Source organism: Hemiscyllium ocellatum, chromosome 5 (assembly GCF_020745735.1).
Source record: "Hemiscyllium ocellatum isolate sHemOce1 chromosome 5, sHemOce1.pat.X.cur, whole genome shotgun sequence".
Lineage (NCBI taxonomy): Eukaryota > Metazoa > Chordata > Chondrichthyes > Orectolobiformes > Hemiscylliidae > Hemiscyllium > Hemiscyllium ocellatum.
In genome coordinates, this window is record NC_083405.1 from 139,740,443 (window position 1) to 139,760,727 (window position 20,285).

Here is a 20,285-nt window from a genome sequence, read left to right on the forward strand (position 1 = left end):
CTGGGAGCAAGTGTTCCACAGAAAGGGCACAACAGACATGTGGAGACTGTTTTAAGGAGCAGTTGTGCGAGTGATGCACAAATTTGTTCCTCTGAGGCAGGCAAGAAGGGGTAAGATTAAGGAGCCTTGAATGATGAGAACAGAGGAGCTTCTCGTCAAAAGGAAAAAGGCAGCATACATAAGGTGGAAGAAGCAAAGATTTAGCACAGCTTTAGGGGATTACAGGCTTACTAAAAGGGAGCTCAGAAATGGGCTGAACAGATTCAGGAGGGGGCACAACATGAGGAATAAGAGAAAGATCAGGGAGAAGGTAGGGCCAGTCAGAAATAGCGTAGGAAACTTGTGCGTCGAGTCTGAGCAGATAGGGGAAGCTCTAAATGAGTTTTTTGCTTCGGTTTTCACTAAGGAAAGGGACCTTGTTGTAAATGAAAACTTTGAGGAGCTGGGATACAGGCTTGACCAGATCAAAATTGATGACGTTGATGTGCTGGAAATATTGGAAGACATTAAGATTGATAGGTCCCCAGGGCCAGACCAGATTTATCCCAGGCTGCTCCGGGAAGTAAGAAAGGAGGTTGCTAAGCCTATGGCGAGGATCTTTGCCTCCTCACTCTCCATGGGAGACGTACCGGAGGATTGGAAAGAGGCGAATGTTGTTCCTCTTTTCAAGAAGAGTAATAGGGAAATCCCTGGCAATTACAGACCAGTCAGTCTTACGTCGGTGGTCAGCAAGGTTTTGGAAAGAATTCTGAGGGATAAGATTTATGACTATTTGGAAAAGCACAGCGTGATTAAAGGCAGTCAGCATGGCTTTGTGAAGGGCAGGTCATGCCTCACAAATCTTATTGAGTTCTTTGAGGATATGACAAGACGGGTCGATGAAGGTTGAGCAATGGATGTGGTGTATATGGACTTCAGCAAGGCACTTGATAAGGTTCCCCATGGTAGGCTTATTTATAAAGTCAAGAAGTATGGGATACAAGGAGATTTGGCTATCTGGATTCAGAATTGGCTGGCTGACAGAAGGTAGAGTGGTTGCTGATGGAAAGTATTCTGCCTGGAGGTCAGTGTTGAGTGGGATCCCGCAAGGCTCTGTTCTTGGGCCTCTGCTCTTTGTAGTTTTTATAAATGACTTGGATGAGGAGGTTGAGGGGTGGGTTAGTAAATTTGCTGATGTCACAAAGGTTGGATGTGTCATTGATAGTTTAGAGGGCTATTGCAGGCTGCAGAGCAACATAGACAGGATGCAGAGCTGGGCTGAGAAATGGCAGATGGAGTTCACCCTGGATAAATGTGAAGTGATGCATTTTGGAAGGTCAAACTTGAATGCCGAATATAGGATTAAAGACAGGATTGTTGGCAGTGTGGAGGAACAGAGGGATCTGGGTGTTCAAGTTCATAGATCCCTCAAAGTTGCCACCCAAGTGGATAGGGTTGTTGAGAAAGCATATGGTGTTTTGGCTTTCATTAACAGGAGGACCGAATTTATAAGCCGCAAGGTTTTGCTGCAGCTCTACAAGTCCCTGGTGAGACCACACTTGGAATATTGTGTCCAGTTCCGATTGCCCTCCTATAGGAAAGATACAGAGGCTTTGGAGAGAGTGCAAAGAAGGTGTACCAGGATGCTGCCTGGACTGGAGGGCTTGCCTTATGAAGAGAGGTTGACTTAGCTCAGAATTTTCTCTCTGGAGAGAAGGAGGAAGAGAGGAGACCTGATCGAGGTGTACAAGGTAATGAGAGCCTTGGATAGAGTCAATAGCCAGAGACTCTTCCCCAGGGCAGGATTGACTGGCACGAGGGGACGTAGTTTGAAGATATTAGGAGGAAGGTACAGAGGAGACGTCTGAGGTAGGTTCTTTACGAAGAGAATTATGAATGCATGGAATGCGTTGCCAGCTGTGGTGGTGGAAGCAGAGTCATTGGGGACATTTAAGTGACTGCTGGACATGCACACGGACAGCAGTGAGTTGAGAGGTGCGTAGGTTAGGTTATTTTATTTTAGATTAGCAATATTCCTCGGCACAACATCGTGGGCCGAAGAGCCTATTCTGTGCAGTAGTTTTCTGTGTTCTGTGTTCTATCTTACCCATTCCCTCCATAATTGTATGCGTTTCTATAAGATCCCCCCCTCATTATTCTGAATTCCAATGAATATAATCTCAGTCTACTCAGTCTCTCCTCGTAAGCCAATCACCTCAACTCCGGAATCAAACTAATGAACTTCCTCTGTACCCCTCCAGTGCCAGTACATCCTTTCTCAAGTAAGGAGACCAAAACTGCACGCAGTACTCACAGTTGTGGATACCAAGCCCAAAATGCTCTCCTACTGAAACACTGATCTACTCCTTCTACATTGTCCCCATTAAATATTCCAGGGCAGGGACAGCACGGGGTTAGATACAGAGTAAAGCTCCCTCTATACTGTCCTCTCATCAAACACTCCCAGGACAGGAACAGCATAGGGTTAGATACAGAGTAAAGCACAGTCTACACTGTCCCGCATTAAACATTCCCAGGAGAATCTTAGACCCATCAGGATAAGTTGCAAGAAAATCAATTCCATGGGAAAATCTACTTTTATTCTACCTGAGACGAAGCTGGTGATTAGCAACACATTTGATTGAGAATGGTGTTGCCACGGAGAATGCAGCAATTAATGATGATTGACAGTTAACTGCCAGAGTGCAGTTAAATTTTGAAGCAGGCAGGCTGACTCTGGTCAGGGTGTTGTCCTGAGAAATAAACCAATGAGTGCCTGTTGCAGAGCAGGAGTCTTATTCTGGAGGGGTTCACTCTGACGCAGCAAGTTTGGAGTCTGTTTATCAGCTGAAAACAGCCAGCAATGTCAACATTCCAGAAAGAATCTTCTCTTCTCTCCTCGCAGTTGAATGGCTACTTGCACCACGGTGCTGTGGTCAGTCGGCTCATCCTCCCTGCAGTCCCCATTCCCGTCCACACAGGGAGCAAAACTCTCAAACCTGTTGGACAAGGACAGGGGCTGGGGATCCTGCATCTCTACCTCCTGGCTCCCTTTACCTGCCTCACTCACAGCCTACACCCTCCTGTCTCTGACCACTGGCCGAATTCGAGTTAGTTAGTCAAAGGGGTGTGACTGTGGTGTAGCTGTGTAAGTGGAAGGCAATAGCCTAGTAGTATTATCACTGCACTAAACCGAAGTAATGTCTGGAGACCTGTGTTCGATTCCTGCCATGGTAGAATTTGAATTCAATATGATTCCATGAGGTTATCTTAATATATAAATACATAAGTTGCCTCCTCTAAATAACCTATAACACTTACTTGTGTAGAACAATAGCCTTTTTTTTCTGCTGAGATTCACTTTAGCCAATAAGTCTTAGTTCTTGAAGGCCAAAAGGAAAACAATTTCCCTTCTCCCCATATCGGTGCGGATACCAGTCCCATTCAGTTGGACCTGTCTCCATTGCACTCTTGGGGCGTGTGTTCCAAACACTAACCATTCACTGCAGGCTGCGCTTCTCTCGATGTCCTTCACTCCGACACCATTCTCTCCCGCTGCTCATTAAACAGTGATCTGCAAAAAGATTCCAATGTGAAAGGGCCATTCAACTCCTTGAACCTGTTCCTGTTCAGTGGGTAATGCTAGAGGTAATTCCATTTAAAGATGTAAATCTACAAATGGTCCATCGTCCCTGGTTTCCAATTGAGGGTGGTGCACAAACTCCCTGAATCTTAGCACATTCTGTTGAGGTTGGAGCAGTGTGTTCTCTCTCTCCCTCCTCTCTCTAGAAGAGGTCCTTCTGCAGCTGTACAGGGCCCTGGTGAGACCGCACCTGGAGTACTGTGTGCAGTTTTGGTCTCCAAATGTGAGGAGGGGCATTCTGGCTAATGAGGGAGTGCAATGTAGATTCACGAGGTCAATTCCCAGAATGGCGGGACTATCCAATGTTGAAAGATTAGAGCGACTGGGATTGTATACGCTTGAGTTTAGAAGGATGAGAGGGAATCTGATTGAGACATATAAGATTATTAAAGGATTGGACACTCTGGAAGCAGGAAGCATGTTTCCGCTGATGGGTGAGTCCAGAACCAGTTTAAAAATAAGGGGTAGGCCACTTAGAACAGAGTTGAGGAGAAACTTCTTCACCCAGAGAGTGGTGGGTGTATGGAATGCTCTGCCCCAGAAGGCAATGGAGGCCCAGTCTCTGGATACTTTCAAGAAAGAGCAGGATAGAGCTCTTAAAGATAGTGGGATCAAAGGTTATGGGGATAAGGCAGGAACAGGATACTGATTGAGGATGATCAGCCGTGATCATAATGAATGATGGTGCAGGTTTGAAGGGTCGAATGGCCTACTCCTGCACCTATTGTCTATTGTCTCTCCCCCTCTCTTTAGCTCTGTACTTTTTTCTCCTTCCTTCTCTCTCTCTCTTTCTCTGTCCCCCTCTCTCTCTTTTTCTCCCTGTCCCTTTCTCTCTCTCTCTCACACACACACTCTCTCCCCCCTCCCCCTTTCTCTCTCCTCCCTCCCTCTCTCCCTCGTTTTCCCTCTCTCCCCGCTTCCCTTCTCTCTCTCTTTCTCTCTCTTTCTCTCTCTTTCTCTCTCTTTCCCTCTCTTTCCCTCTCTTTTCCTCTCTTTACTCAGCGGGTTGTGAGTTCATGGAATGCCCTGCCAGTAGCAGTGGTGAACTCTCCCTCTTTATGGTCATTTAAGCGGGCATTGGATAAGCATATGGAGGTTATTGGGCTAGTGTAGGTTAGGTAGACTTTGATCGGCGCAACATCGAGGGCCGAAGGGCCTGTACTGCGCTGTATTTTTCTGTGTTCTATGTTCTTTTCCACTCTTTCTCTCTCTTTTTCTTTCTTTCCCTCTCTGTCTCTCTCACACACACTCTCTCTCCCCCCTCCCCCTCCTCCTTTCTCTCTCCTCCCTCCCTCTCTCCCTTGTTTTCCCTCTCTCCCCCTCTTCCCCTCTCTCTCTTTCCCTCTCTCTCTCTCCCTCTGCCCGTCCCTCTCTCCCTCTCTCTCCCATCTCACTCCTCCACAATTCATGTCATCATCAATTTCAGTCGTTTACAAAACCCGATTCAACCAGTTATTTGTGTTCTCTACATTAGACTTCAAATAGGATCCATCAATCCAGAGTCCTTAATAACCACAAAATTATTAATCAGCATTAAAATAACACTTAACCAGTTTTCTATCTTCATTGATTGACTTAGGAGGAGTTATGAAGAGAGACTGGCTAGACTGAGTTTGTCTATCCTGGAGCAGAGGAGGCTGAGGGGGATCTGATTGAGGGAAATTCGAGGGACATAGATAGTTCAAATGATGAGAATTTCTTCCCCATGGCAGCCATGTTTAAGGAGAACAATGTGAGGAGTCAGTAGTTTAGAGGTGATCTGAGAATTTGTTTTCGATCCATGCAGCAATACGCGCACACACACACACACACACACACACTCGTACACACACACATCACACACACACACACACACACACACACACACACACACACACACACACACACACACACACACACACACACACACACACACACACTCGTACACACACACACCAGCAGGTTCAGGAACAGCTTCTTCCCTGCTGTTCGTAGACTGATGAATGGAACTCACCAATTTCAAATTTAATGTTCATCTTACTAACATAGATCTTGCTTTGTGAACCTCCTGTGCAGTATGCCTCACTCTGTCTAAGAGCCTGGTGAGCTGTAAGTTATTAGATTAGATTCCCTACAGTGTGGAAACAGGCCCTTCAGCCCAACAAGTCCACACCGACCCGCCGAAGCGTAACCCACCCAGACCCATTCTCCTACATTTACCCCTTCATCTAACACTACGGGCAATTTAGCATGGCCAATTCACCTAACCTGCGCATTTGGACAGTGGGAGGAAACCAGAGCACCAAGGAGGAAACCCACACAGACACGGGGAGAATGTGCAAACTCCACACAGTCACTTGTCTGAGGTGGGAATTGAACCCGGGTCTCTGGCGCTGTGAGGCAGCAGTGCTAACCACTGTGCCACCGTGCCGCCCACAATCTGCCTGTACTGCTCACAAAAAAACTTACCACTGTACTTAGTTACATGTGACTACAATAAATCAAATCAAGGGGAGAAATGTTGTGAGAGGGTGTTGAGGCAAGTGCTCTCACAACATTTAAATTGCATCTGGATAGGCACTTACAAGGCCAGGGCACAGAAGGTTGTGGACCAATGGGATTAGTGTAATTTGGTCCTTTGGCAGAGACGTGATGAGCCAAAGGCTCTGTTCCTGTGCTGTCTGACTCTATGACTCTCAGTGTGACAATCCAAAATACTTATTTTTTTCTATTCATTCATGAGATGAGGGCATCACTGGCTGGGTCAGCATTTATTATCCATCCCTAATTACCCAGATCAAAATCAACCTCATTGCTGTGGGTCTGGAGTCACATGTAGGCCAGAACAAGAAAGGATGGCAGCTTCCTTCCCTGAAGGGCATTAGTGACCCAGATGGGCTTTCCTGACAATTGACTCCTGCTCATCCTCAATTCCAGATTTTTAATTGAATTCAAATCCCACCATCTGCCAATGCAGGATTCAAACCCAGGTCCCCAGGACATTACTGGGGTCCCTGGGTTTACAGTCCAGTGATAATGCCTCTACGTTATTGCCTTCCCTTACACAGATACACCACAGTCACACCCCTGTGACTCACTCGAATTCAGCCAGTGGTCAGGGACAGGAGGGTGTGGCTGTGAATGAGGCAGGTAGAGGGATCCACGAGGTAGAGATGCAGGATCCCCATCCCCTGTCCTTGTCTGAGAGTTTGAGAGTTTTGCTCCCTGTGTGGACGGGAATGGGGACTGCAGCGAGGATGAGCCGACTAACCACAGCACTGTGGTGCAGGAGCCATTCAACTGGGAGGAGAGAAGGGAATGTTGGTATAACTAGGGACAGTATAATTAGAGGTATAGACAATGTTGTCTGTGACCAGGACTGAGGGACCTGAAGGCTGTGTTGCCGGCTAGTGCCTGGGTTTGGGATATTCCATCTGGGCTGCAGAGGAACCTGGAGTGGGAGGAGGAAGAGCCAGTGATCATGGTCCATGTAGGTACCAATGGCATTGAGTAAAAAATGAGGTCTGCAGATGCTGGAGATCACAGCTGAAAATGTGTTGCTGGTTAAAGCACAGCAGGTTAGGCAGCACCTCAGGAATAGGGAATTCGACGTTTCGAGCATAAGCCCTTCATCAGGAATCCATTCTGATGAAGGGCTTATGCTCGAAACGTCGAATTCCCTATTCCTGAGATGCTGCCTAACCTGCTGTGCTTTAACCAGCAACACATTTTCACCAATGGCATTGATAAAACTAGGGCAGAGGTTCCGCTAAGGGAGTATGAACAGCTCAGAGCTAAATTAAAAAGCAGAGCCAAAAAGGTAATGTCTGGATTACTACCTGAGCCACAAGCTGATTGGTACAGGGTCAATAAGATTAAGCAGGTAAATATGTGGCTCAAAGATGGGTGTGGGAGAAATCCTGGGAATTACAGACCAGTCAGTCTTACATTGGTGGTGGGCAAAGAGACGGGATTTATGATTACTTGGAAAACTAGAGTTTGATTAGAGATAGTCAGCATGGCTTTGTGAGGGTTGGGTCATGCCTCACAAACCTTACTGAATTCTTTGAGGATGTGACAAAACACATTGATGAGGGTAGAGCAGTGGGTGTGGTGTACATGGATTTTAACAAAGCATTTGATAAGGTTCCCCTTTAACAAGGCTCATTCAGAAAGTAAGGAGATATGGGGTACAGGGAAATCTGGTTGTCTGGATATAGAATTGGCTGGCCCAGACATGACAGAGGGTGATGGTAGATGGAAAGTTTTCAGCCTGGAGCTTGGTGACCAGTGGTGTTCTGCAGGGATCTGTTCTGCGACCTCTGCTCTTTGTGATTTTTATAAATAACTTGGATGAGGAAATGGAAGGGTGCATTAGTAAGTTTGCCAATGGCATGGAAGGTTGGTGGACCTGTGGATACTGTGGAGAGCTGTTGTAGGCTGTAACAGGACAATGACAGGATGCAGAACTAGGCTGATAAGTGGCAGATGGAGTTCAACCTGGAAAAGTGTGAAGTGATTCACTTTGGAAGGTGGAATTTGAATGCAGAATCCAGGTTTAAATGCAGGATTCTTGGCAGTATGGAGGAACAGAGAGATCTTGGGGTCCATGTTCATAGATCCCTCAAAGTTACCATCCAAGTTGATAGGGTCATTAAGAATATGTATGGTGTGTCAACATCCTGGCCATTACCAACCACAGAACAGCATTGCCGGCTTGTGCTGGTGATGCCTCCCTCCCAGGTGATTTGGACCAGATAACATCCAAGGCAGAGTGCTCAGAGGATGCTCTGACGTACTGACAGATGTTCTCATGGACATCTTTAACATCTTTCTGAGCTGCTCTATAGTTCCAACATGCTTCAAAGCTGCTACCGTCGTGCCCATGCATAGAAGTCTTCAGCGTCCTGTCTCAATGACTACTGCCCTGTTGCACTAACATCCATCATTATGAAATGTTTCAAGAGGCTTGTGATGAGGCATATGAAAACCCTGCTGCCCCCTTCACTGGAGACCCTATAGTTCTTGTATTGTCCAAACCGCTCAACAGATGATGCCATTTCCATCTGACCCTCACCCACCTGGAGAAGAAGGACACCTACTTCAGATTACTATTCATACACTTCCGTTCTGCATTTAACACAACATTCCTCAGTACCTGACTGGAAAGCTGAGTCTGCTGGGCCTAAATACATCCCTTTGTAACTGGATCCTGGACTTCTTGACTGGGAGACCTCAGTCAGTGCAGATTGGGGACAGCATCTCTAACGTTATCACACTGAGCACGGCCAGTGCTGTTCACCATGTTGACACATGACAGTGCAGCGATGCACAGCTCAAATCACATCAGGTTCACTGATGACACATCTGTAGAGGGTCTCTTTAGCAGGAACAATGTACAGACAGGAAGTGCAGTGGCTAACAGACTGGTGCAGAGACAATAACCCATCTCTGAACATGGACAACATGAAAGAGATGATTGCTGACCTCAGGAGGGGACGTAGCAACCACTCTCTGCTGGACATTGACGGCTCCCCTGTGGAGATCATGAACAGCACCAAGTTTCTTGGCATACACCTGGTGGAGAATCTCACCTGGACCCTCAACACCAGCTCCATAACCAGGAAAGTCCAGCTGTGTCTCTACTTTCAGCATAGGCTGAGGGAAGTCCCCCCCCACCCCCAATCATCACAGCATTCTACAGAGGGTGCATGGAGAGTACCCTGAGCTGCTGCCTGGTTTGGGAATTGCACTGTCTCTGATCCTAAGACCCTACAACGGATAGTGGTGACAGCTGAGTGGATCATCAGGGTTTCTGTCCCCTCCATTACAGACATTTACACCACACGCTGCATCTGAAAGGCTAAGAGATTGTGGAAGACCCCACACACACCCCTTACTCAAACTCTTCTCCCTCCTGCCATCTGGCAGAAGATACCGGAGCATTTGGTCTCTCACGGCCAGACTGTGCAACAATTTCATCTCCTAAGCCATCAAGCTCCTTAAACCCGTATGATCAGACTCTTTCCCATCTGAAATTCCTTGCACGACTTCCAATTGCTGCCAGAACAATGTCTATTAGTTATTATTCTTTTATTATACTGTAAGCTGTGAGTTTTACACACCTTATGCACTTTATGCTGCCCTGAGCATGATCGTGTAGTTTGTGCTGTCTATGTAACACCTTGGTCCTGAAGGAACACTGCCTCATTTTTACTGTATCAGTTGTATATGGGAGAAATGACAAATAACGACTCTACTTTACTCATTAGCAGGGGGATTGAGTTTAAGAGCTGCGAGGTTATGCTGCAGCTCTATAAAGCCCTGGTTAGACCACACTTGGAATATTGTGTTCAGTTCTGGTCGCCTCATTAAAGGAAAGGTGTGGAACTTTACGGAGGGTGCTGAGGAGATTTACCAGGATGCTGCCTGGACTGGAGAGCTTGTCTTATGGAAAAAGGTTGAGGGAGCTAGGGCTTTTCTCATTGGAGTGAAGAAGAATATGAGGTGACTTGATGGAAGAGTACACGATGATGAGAGGCACCGATAGAGTGGATAGCCAGAGACTTTTTCCCAGGGCAGAAATGTCTGTCATTTGGGGATATAATTTTAAGGTGATTGGAAGAATGTTGAGGGGAGATGTCCGAGGTAGGTTCTTTACACAGAGAGTGGTGGGTATGTGGAATGCACTGCCAGCGGTGGGAGTAGGGTCAGAGACATTAGGGACATTTTAAACGACTCTTGGTTAGGCACATGGATGATAGTAAATTGAAAAGTATGTAGTTTGTTTTATCTTAGAGCAGGATAGAAGGCCATCACATCAAAGGCCAAAGGCCCTGTTCTGTGCTGTACTGTTCTATGTTCTATGTTCGGATTCATGGGACATTGGCACCAGGACTGGGGAAGGACGGAGCTGCTCCAATGGGCGCAGGGATCAGAATCCCGAATGAATCGCTCAACTAGGGCTTTAGACAGGGTTTTAAACTGAATGGGGGAAGTGGGGGGGGGGGGAGTGTGGGGGGTGGGGACTCTTATAGGAGAGATTAGAAAACCCGAATTAAAGGAGGAGGTAAGAGTGCGGAGCTCAGGAGAGGTTATTAAAATCTCCAGCACTGACACAAAAAGGACAGAGTGTATGGAATGGGTTAGTGATCAAACTTCAAGCACACTGGACAAACGAGTGACAGGACTGAAGGTGTTATATCGGAATGCACACAGTGTCAGGAATAAGGTAAATGAGTGTATGGCGCAGATTGAAATTGGCAGGTATGACGTGGTGGGCATCACGGAGATGCAAGGGGCTGCAAGGGGATTAGAATTGGGAGCTGAATATTCACAGATATCCTTCCTATTGAAAAGACAGGCAGGTGGGCAGAGGGGGAGGGATTGCCTTCTTAGTACAGCATGAAATTAAATCAATAGTAAGAAATGCAGTAGGGTCAGGTGATGTCGAATCTGTGTGGGTAGGATTGAGGAACTGCAAGGTGAAAAAACCCATAGTTGGAGTTATGTACAGACCTCCAAACAGCAGTCAGGAGCTGGGGCGCAAGATACTCCAGGAGATAGAAAAGATGTGTAGGAAAGGCAAAGTTACAGTGATCATGGGGGATTTCAGTGTGCAGGTGGACTGAGAAATCAGGTTGGCAGTGGACTGCAAGAAAAGGAATTTGTGGAGTGTCTACAGGATGGCGTTTTGGAGCAGCTTGTGGTGGAGCTCATTAGGAAACAGGCAATACTGGATTTCGTGTTGTGCAATGAAGCAGGCTTGGTAGGGGGGCTTAAGGTCAAGGAACTTGTAGGAGGCAGTGCTCATAATATGATTGAATTTACTCTGCAATTTGAGAGGGAGAAGATAGAATCAGTGACAATGGTAAAAACAATGACTGCAGATGCTGGAAACCAGATTCTGGATTAGTGGTGCTGGAAGAACATAGCAGTTCAGGCAGCATCCAACGAGCAGCGAAATCGACGTTTTGGGCAAAAGCCCTTCATCAGGAATAAAGGCAGAGAGCTGGAAGCATGGAGAGATAAGCTAGAGGAGGGTGGGGGTGGGGAGAGAGTAGCATAGAGTAAGTTGCAGTGAGAAAGGGACTCCCTGAGATTCTTGTAGAGAGAGGAGGAAAACTTCTTCAAGGCAGGCATCCTTGCAAGAGGATTCGCAGTCGGGTTGAAGAAGTTTTCCTCCTCTCTCTACAAGAAAAAGCTTATCTCTCCATGCTTCCAGCTCACTGCCTTTATTCCTGATGAAGGGCTTTTGCCCGAAACGTCGATTTCGCTGCTCTTTGGATGCTGCCTGAACTGCTGTGCTCTTCCAGCACCACTGATACAGTGGTAATGGTATGCTATCTGAATAAATACAACTCCAGAGGCATGAGGGAGGAGCTGGGTAGAATTGACTGGGAGAGGAGCCCAGCAGAAAAGACAGTGGAACAGCAATAGCAGGAGTTTCTGGGCGTACTTCAGGAGACACAGCAGGGATTCATCCCGAGGAAAAGGAAGCATGGTACAGGGAGGATGAGGCAACCGTGGCTGACTAGGGAAGTTCAGGGTCAGCATAAAAACAAAAGGGAAAGCAGATAATGTGGTGAAGGGCAGTGGGAACCTGGAGAATTGGGAAGCTTACAAAGATCAACAGAGGGCAACAAAACAAGAAATAAGGAGCCGGGGGAGGGGGGTGGGGTGGAGATTAAATATAAGGGTAAACTAGCCTGTAATGTCAAGGAAGACTAAGAGTTCTCTTTAGATCTATAAAGGGCAAAGAGGGGCAAAGGTTGACGATGGGCAGCTGGAAAATGATGCTGGAGAGATAGTAGTGGGGATCACGGAAATGGCTGAGGAACTGAATAATTATTTCACGTCATTCTTCACGGCAGAAGACACAAGTAAAATCCCAAAGATTCAAGAGAGTGAGGGGTCAGAGCTGAGTCTGGTGGCCATCACCAAGGAGAAGGTGCTAGAAAAACTGAATCACCTGGACCAGGTGGTTCTAAGGGAGATAGCTGAAGTGATAATGAAGGCATTAGTGGTGATTTTTCAGGAATCACTAGAATCAGGGAGGTCCCAGACAACTGGAAAATCGCTAACATGACACCCCTGTTTAAAAAGGGAGTAAGACAAAAGACGGAAAATTACGGTCTGGTTAGTCTAACCTCCGTCGTGGGTAAGATCCTGGAATTCATTGTAATGATATTTCCGAATACTTGGAAGTGCATGGTAAAATAAGGCAAAGTCAGCATTGTTTCATCAAGGGGAGGTCATGCCTGATAAATCTGCTAGAATTCTTTTAGGAATTAACCAGCAGGTTAGACCAAAGAGAGCCAATGGATGTTATTTACCTGGACTTCAAGAAGGCCTTTGACAAGGTGCCGCACAGGGCGCTGGAAAAGCAGGAAGGGCTAATGTCCGAAATGTCGATTCTCCTGCTCCTTGGATGCTTTCTGACCTACTGTGCTTTTTCAGCACTACACTCTCGATTCAGATCCCCAGCATCTACAGTCTGTACTTTATCCTCCGCCACACGGGAGGCTACTGAGTAAGATAAGGTCCCATGGTGTTAGAGGCAAGGTGCTAGCGTGGATAGAAGCTTGGCTGCTGGCAGGAAGCAGAGAGTGGGGATAAAAGGGCCCTTCTCAGGTTGGCAGCCGGTGACAAGTGGTGTTCTGCAAGGCTCAGTGTTAAAACCACAACTTTTCACTTTATACATTAATAATTTAGATGAAGGAACTGAGGGTATTCTGGCAAAGTTTACAGACAATACGAAGGTAGGTAGAGAGACAGGTAGCATTTAAAAAGTGGGGAGGCTGCAGAAGGATTGAGACAGTTTAAGGGAGTGGGCAAAGAAACGGCAGATGGAGTACAATGTGGGAAAGTGTGAGGTAGGAAGAGTAGAGGCATGGACTATTTTCTAAATGGGGAGAAAATTCAGAAATCTGAAGTGCAAAAGGACTTGGGAGTTCTACACCAGTATTCTCCTCAAGGTAAACTTGCAGGTTGAGTCAGTAGTCGGAGAGGTAAATACAATGATGGCTTTTATCTTGTACACCTCTATGACTCTGTGACTCTTTGTACCCAGCAGGATAGATCAAGGGAAAGCAGTGGATCAGATATTTTTGAATTCTCAAAACATATTAGGCTACTGAATAAGATAAGAGCCCATGATGTTAGGGGGAATTATATTTGCATGAAGAACTCTTGGAAGACAGAGTTGGGATAATGGGGGCATTTTCCAGGTGGCAATCAGTAACTCATGTACCACCCCAAGGATCAGTGCTGGGACCACAGTTATTCAGAACATTATCTTATTGACTGGCATGAGGAAAGTGAATGTACTGTAGCCAGGTTCGCAGATGACACAGGAGGGATCTGCAGAGGGATATTGGCAGGTCAGACGAATGAATCTTGGCAGATGGAATATAATGTGGGACAATGTGTTGTTATGCACTTTGGTAGGAAGAACAGAGGCACTAAATATTATTTAAATGGATACAGACTGCAGAAAGCTGGCATTAGGAATCTTCCATGAATCACAAAAAGCGAGCATCCAAGTTCACCTTTCTAAACTGAAAGCCTTCTGCCTCCGTGCGGTCCCTCTCCCTGTATTCCCGACTTCCTTGTGTAGTTTTCAAGATGCTTCTTAAACGTTGCTGTTGTATCCGGCCCACCACCTCCTCAGGCACTTACCACCCTCTGTGGAAAAAAGACTTGCCTCTCACATCTCCTTTAAACTTACCCCCTTTTACCTTCAACCTATGTCCTGAGTAATTGGCATTTCTATCTTGGGAGAAAGACTCCGACGATCAATTCCATCCATGCCTCTCATAATTTTGTAAACTTCTATCAGCCTCCAATGTTCAAGTGAAAATTAACCAAGTTTGTTCGATCTGTCCTTATAGCTAATACCTTCCAAACCAGGCAACTTCTGTATCTGTACCCTCCACGTCCTTCTGATTGTGTGGTGACCAGAACTGTACACAATATTCCAAATGTGGCCGAATTAAGTTTCTCTACAGCTGCAACACGGCTTGTCAGTGTTTATAGTCTGTGCCCTGACCGATGAAAGCTCGCCTGTTGTATACCTTCTTGACCATCCTACCCACTTGTGTTGCCACTTTCAGGGAATTGTGGACCTTTGAGTGCAGATCCCTCTGTATGTATGTTAATGTTTCTGAGGGTTTTGCCATTTACTGTATATTCCCTCCTGCATTACATCTTCCAAACTGTATCACCTCACATTTGTTCGGATTAAACTCCATCTGCCATTTCTCCACCCAAGTCTCCATCCTTTCGATATCCTGCTGTATCCTCTGACAAACCTCCTCACCATCCACAGCTCATGTACCATGCAAAGGACAGTGAGCTGCATTTACATGGCCTCCAGTTGTTGTTGGATGGTGCTCTCCATGAGGGTGGCCACTCTCTCATGGCTGAAGCTCCAGCGTTTGACAGCAACGTCATCAAAGACGGGACGCTGAGTTCAGAGAGTGGGGAATCTGTCTCCCAAACACCCAGGCTTGGGCCAAATGGAAGAGAATGGAAGGTTTGTTCAAAATCAGTTCTGCTGATTTCCCTTCCACCATCGTTCCCATGTGATATTCTACCCTGTACCATATTTGTTGAAAGACCAAAAGCTGTTGTTGAATTGATTTGTTTTATTTCATGGCAATACAGGAAGTCAGAGCTGGTGTAAATCTTGTCAAGACTGACTCCTGTAGCTCACAGTTTCTGGAAGAGGTTGAACTCAGATGCTCCAGTGCATTATTCTGATGGTTTCATCTCTGCTGTCTATAACCCTAGGAAATAGAACAGAAGGGAACACTGAGTTCTCCCCAATCAACTAGATGTTACTTCTTACTGTTGAGGGTATGGTGCTGGAAAAACACAGCAGGTCAGGCAGCATTCGAGGAACAGAAGAATCGATATTTCGGGCAAAAGACCTTTATCATCCATTCCTGCTCCTCGGATGCTGCCTGACTTGCAGTGGTTTGCCAGCGCCACACTCTCAACTTTAATCTCCAGCAACTGCAGTCCTCCTTTTCACCTAATTCCTTCTTACTGACCATCCCATTGGTGTCTGTGCTTTGAGAGAGGGTTCTCAGATCAGACACGGCCCTTTCCACCAGCACAGAAAGGTATAGTCACCCCTTTCCCCAGAGAAATGTGGCAAGATGACCAGTCAGGAATACCGAGGAGCTGATTCCACTATCCCAACCATCCCCTTCTCCTTTTATTGACCAGTCTGGAGGGGATACTCTCTTCAAACGGAAATGTGAAGGAATTTCTTCCCCCAGAGGGTCACGAATGAGAGAATTCTCTGGGTCAGAGAGCTGTTGAGGCTAGTTCACCAAAACAGTCAGTTTCAAAAGGAGGGGGCCAGGCCTAGAAATATCAAGGAGTTGAGGTCTGGGGCAGGTGGAAGAATAGGCTTAAGGGGACAGGTGTCCCACTCTAAGTGGAGAGGTGTGGGCAGGGAATTCCAGAGCCTGCTGAAGGCATGGCCAATGGTGAGTGAGTGTCTAAAATCCCCACTAGGGCCACGTAGCTGAAGGGGTTGTGAGGACTATGGAGATTACAGAGATTAGGAAGCTGAGTGAGGATTTGGTAACAATTATTGTTTGAATGGAATGTTGTTTCTTAATGAGGAGCCCCAGCATGAGAGAGAACGCAGGGCGTGAGGGGCACCGGACTAGGACTACGAGCCTGTGTCAAGACTACAACAACAACTGGCCTACCTTGGGATGACCTTGGTTGTCATTGATGATGTGGGAATACCAAACACTCTGGTGTCTTCAACAACTGTTGGGGGTCAGGGGTCTGATGGGGATCAGACAGAAATGTCCAAGAGGGTCTCCCTGAATTCTCCCATAGCTTCAGTGAGATTGGGCTCATCACCATGGCAACACTCACTTGCCAATCTGTCTTCACTAAGGAAGACACAGATAATCTTCAGGAAATGCTCAAGGTCAGAGGGTCAAGTATGAAGGAGGAAGTGAAGGAAATCCTTATTAATCAGGAAATGGAATTGGGGAAATTGATGGGATTAAAACCCGACAAGCCCCAAGGACCTGATGCTCTATATCCCAGAGAACTTAAGGAAGTGGCCTTACAAATAGTGGATCTATTGGTGATCATTTTCCAGTATTTTGTAGACTCTGAAAGAGTACCAATGGACTGGAAGGTAGCGAATATAACTCCATTCTTTAAAAAGGAGGGAGAGGGAAAATGGGGAAATATAGGCTGGTTAGCCTGACATTGGTGGTGGTGAAAATGCTGGAGTCAATCATTAAGGATGTAATAATTGAGCATTTGGGAAGTGGTGACAGAATTGGTCCAAGTCAGCATGGATTCACTAAAGGGAAATCATGATTGACAGATCTTTTGGAATTTTTTGAGGATGTGACCAGTCGAGTAGACAATGGTGAATCAATAGATGTTGTATATCTGGACTTTCAAAAGGCTTTTGACAAGGTTCAATACAAGGTATTAGTGAGGAAAATTAAAGCTCATGGTATTGGAAGTAATGTATTGACATGGATGGAGAACTGATTGGCAGGCAGGAGTTGGAATAAACTGGCCCTTTTTAGAGTGGGAGGCAGTGATGAGGGGGTGCTGCAGGGTTCAGTGCTGGGACCCCAGCTGTTCACAATATACATTAACCATTTGGATGAAGGAATTAAAGGGGCCAAGGGGTATGGGGAGAGGGTGGGAATAGGATACTGAGATTGCTTAATCAGCCATGATCATATTGAATGGTGGGACAGGCTTGAAGGGCCGAATGGCCAACTCCTGCACCTAGTTTCTATGCTGCTGTGTTTGTAGGAGAGTCACTGGGAGGTTCCATAGCCTGACCATTGACCTCAGCTCAGCAGCTATGAGGGGAGGGGGATTGGTGAATGGATCTGGGAATGTGGCTTAGAATAAATGTCAGGATACCCGTGGGGTGAAGTGGAATGCAGGCCTCCCAGTGGTTCAACCGAGGGACACGCTATTTTACTTACCAATTAGGGACCTCCTCCTCTAACAGTCAACCCAACGTTCCCAGTTCCCAAAAATCTCCACCTCACAGAGAGTCAGATACTCTCTTCTTCTTGGGATGAAGATATTGACGTAACGGCCAGGCATGCCATTGCAGTGGAAGGTTTCGGAGTGACCAGCTCCAATGGAGCTGATGGTCGCACATCTGCAGAAAGAAGCGGATGTGGAAATCTGAATGTCCAAGCCACGAACGAAAGGAGCATCAGTGTTCAGGCCACACCCTTCTGGGTGCAGCTGTGAGCAATATCTCCATCAAACAACAGTCAGCCTTTTAACATTGTACCAATTCCCAAATTCCCATAGAAGTGATGACCTAATACTGCTTATAAATTCTGAAGAAGAATCACACTGAACTTGAAACATTAAGGACATTTAAGTCGACTCTTGGATAGGCACATGGATGAGAGTAAAATATAGAATATGAAGGTGAGTTTGATCTTAGAGTAGGATAAAAGGTCAGTACAATATCAAAGACCGAAGGGCCCATATTGTTCTGTATTCTATGAAACATTAACTCCCTCCTCAGATGCTGCCAGACCTGCTGAGTTCCTGCAGCAATTTCTGGATTTGCTTTTAAATTCTTGTGTGTGATTTGGGTGTCCGAAACAAAGCAGAATTTGTTTCTTTGGGCTAGCTCTCCAGGCCATTTCAGAGTCACCCATAGTGCAATGGGTTTGGAGTCACATGTACACCAGACCAGGTAAGGAAAGCAGTTTCCCTCTCTAAAGGCCATTCATGGGTTTTTGTAACGGGGTGGGTGGGGGTCATGACTGACATTGTACCAGCAGATTATTATGGAATTCAGATGTCACTATTTGCCAGGGTGGGGTTCCTGGCTGTCAGCATTTCTTCTCCAGGGCCATTATCACAACAACATGATCATACTGTGACACTGACCTATCAACTAGAACCCAAATGGCTTCACAGCCAATGAAGTGTTTTATTGAAATATAGTTACTGCTGCAATATTGGAAATAGAGCAAACTGTACATAGGAAGATCCCACAATTTGTATTGAGCCCATGAGTGTTTACTCTCTTTTTGTGATACTGGTTGGGAGTTAAGTATTGGCCTGGACCCTGCAATAGTTGCACAACATAAAACCTATATCTCCACAATCGGTTTAGCTCAGTTGGCTGGAGTGTTGGTTTCCAGAGCAGTCTGATGCCAACAGCGTGGGTTCAATGCCCATCACTGGTTTGAGGTTACCATGAAGGACTCTCTTTCTCAACCTCTTCCCCAGCCTGAGGTCTGGTGGCTCTCAAGTTAAATCACCACCAGTCGATTCTCTAATGAGAGAGCAGCCCCTATGGTCTGCTAAGACTATGGTGATGCAACAATATTCCCCACACATCTGTCCCCAATCCCATTTCCACACAATTCCTGAGGCCCTAGTACGAGGTTTCCCTCTCCTCCACCTACTTGGGATTGCTGTTGCCATTATTATCCAGAGAGTCTCCAATCCGAATCTCTGCCCCATTGAGACGTTGTGGACAGCAGTCCCCTCTGTTGGTGATTCTGATTGAGTGTATCTTATGTGAACTGAGTAAGTCGGCTCTCCACCAGGGCTCCATATCGTTCTGAGTAGCCGTGCAGGATGATTTTGAGTAGTTGGGGTCAGGGTTCCCATCAACGGCATTCACTGCATGGCCACGGTAATCATAGACACTGGACTGTGTCGGTCGACATCTCTTAGATAGATTCTCTGTCAAACAACAACAACACTTAGAGTCTTTAGGTCATAGAGATTATCGCATGGAAACAGATGTTTTGGTCCAACTCATCCATACTGACAAGATATCCCTAACCTGACCTAGTCCTATTTGACAACATTTGGCCCATATCCCTCCAAACCCTTCCTTTTCATATACCCATTCAGATGTCTTTTAAATGTTGCAATTGTACCAGCCTCCACCACTTCCTCTGGCAGCTCATTCCATACATGCACCACCCTCTGCATGAAAAAGTTGCCCCTTAGGTCTCTTTTAAACCTTTCTCCCTCACCCTAAGCCTATGCCCTCTAGTTCTGGACTTCCCCACCCCAGGGAAGAGACTTTGTCTATTTATCCTATCCATGCCCCTCATGATTTTATAAACCTCTATAAGGTCACCCCTCAGCCTCTGACCCTACAGGGAAAACAGCCCCAGCCTATTTGGCCTCTCCCTATAGCTCAAATCCTCCAACCCTGGCAACATCCTTGTAAATCTTTTCTGAACCCTTTCATGTTTCTCCAAGTTGAAGTGAATAGATAGTAGCAATCAGCTTTCTGATGGTTTTACAAAGAAAGGAGCAAGTTGGAACAGCTGCTGGTGATAGTGATGCTTCAATCCCCAAGTGCAAAGAGAAAGTAAATCATATAAGATGCTCTCATTTTGTATCTTATTTTGTTTGTGTCATTCTTATTATTGAGAATATATATATATAGGGGGCCTAAATCATCCAGTAAAATCTGCAGGCATGCCTGAGAGGGAACAGTTGATGGATACATTTATTTGGGTTAGAATTGATTGTGGAAATATTGGGGAATGGTAATCAGTGTGGTGAGAGTTTTCTGGAATATGCTGAAATGAATAAAACTCCCAATCAAAGTGTGGACTTGGACTCTGTTTAATCACATGCAAATTCTAGTTTGTAATAAAAGTCCTCTTCTCAG

At 46.1% G+C, this 20,285-nt stretch overlaps 1 protein-coding gene across 3 annotated transcripts in view; it reads right to left on the reverse strand.

The window, feature by feature from the left end:
* Positions 1–15,229: 15,229 nt before the first annotated feature.
* Positions 15,230–20,285, reverse strand: part of LOC132815903 (fucolectin-like) — a 54,509-nt gene continuing 49,453 nt past the window's right edge. For all 3 annotated transcript variants that reach the window (XM_060825276.1, XM_060825277.1, XM_060825275.1), the window contains 3 exons: positions 19,054–19,336; positions 17,596–17,777; positions 15,230–15,390 (listed from right to left, as the gene is read on the reverse strand). In XM_060825276.1, coding sequence (XP_060681259.1) covers positions 17,615–17,777; positions 19,054–19,336 — 446 coding nt within the window. In that variant the 3' untranslated portion in view covers positions 15,230–15,390; positions 17,596–17,614. The remainder of the gene's footprint in view (positions 15,391–17,595; positions 17,778–19,053; positions 19,337–20,285) is intronic.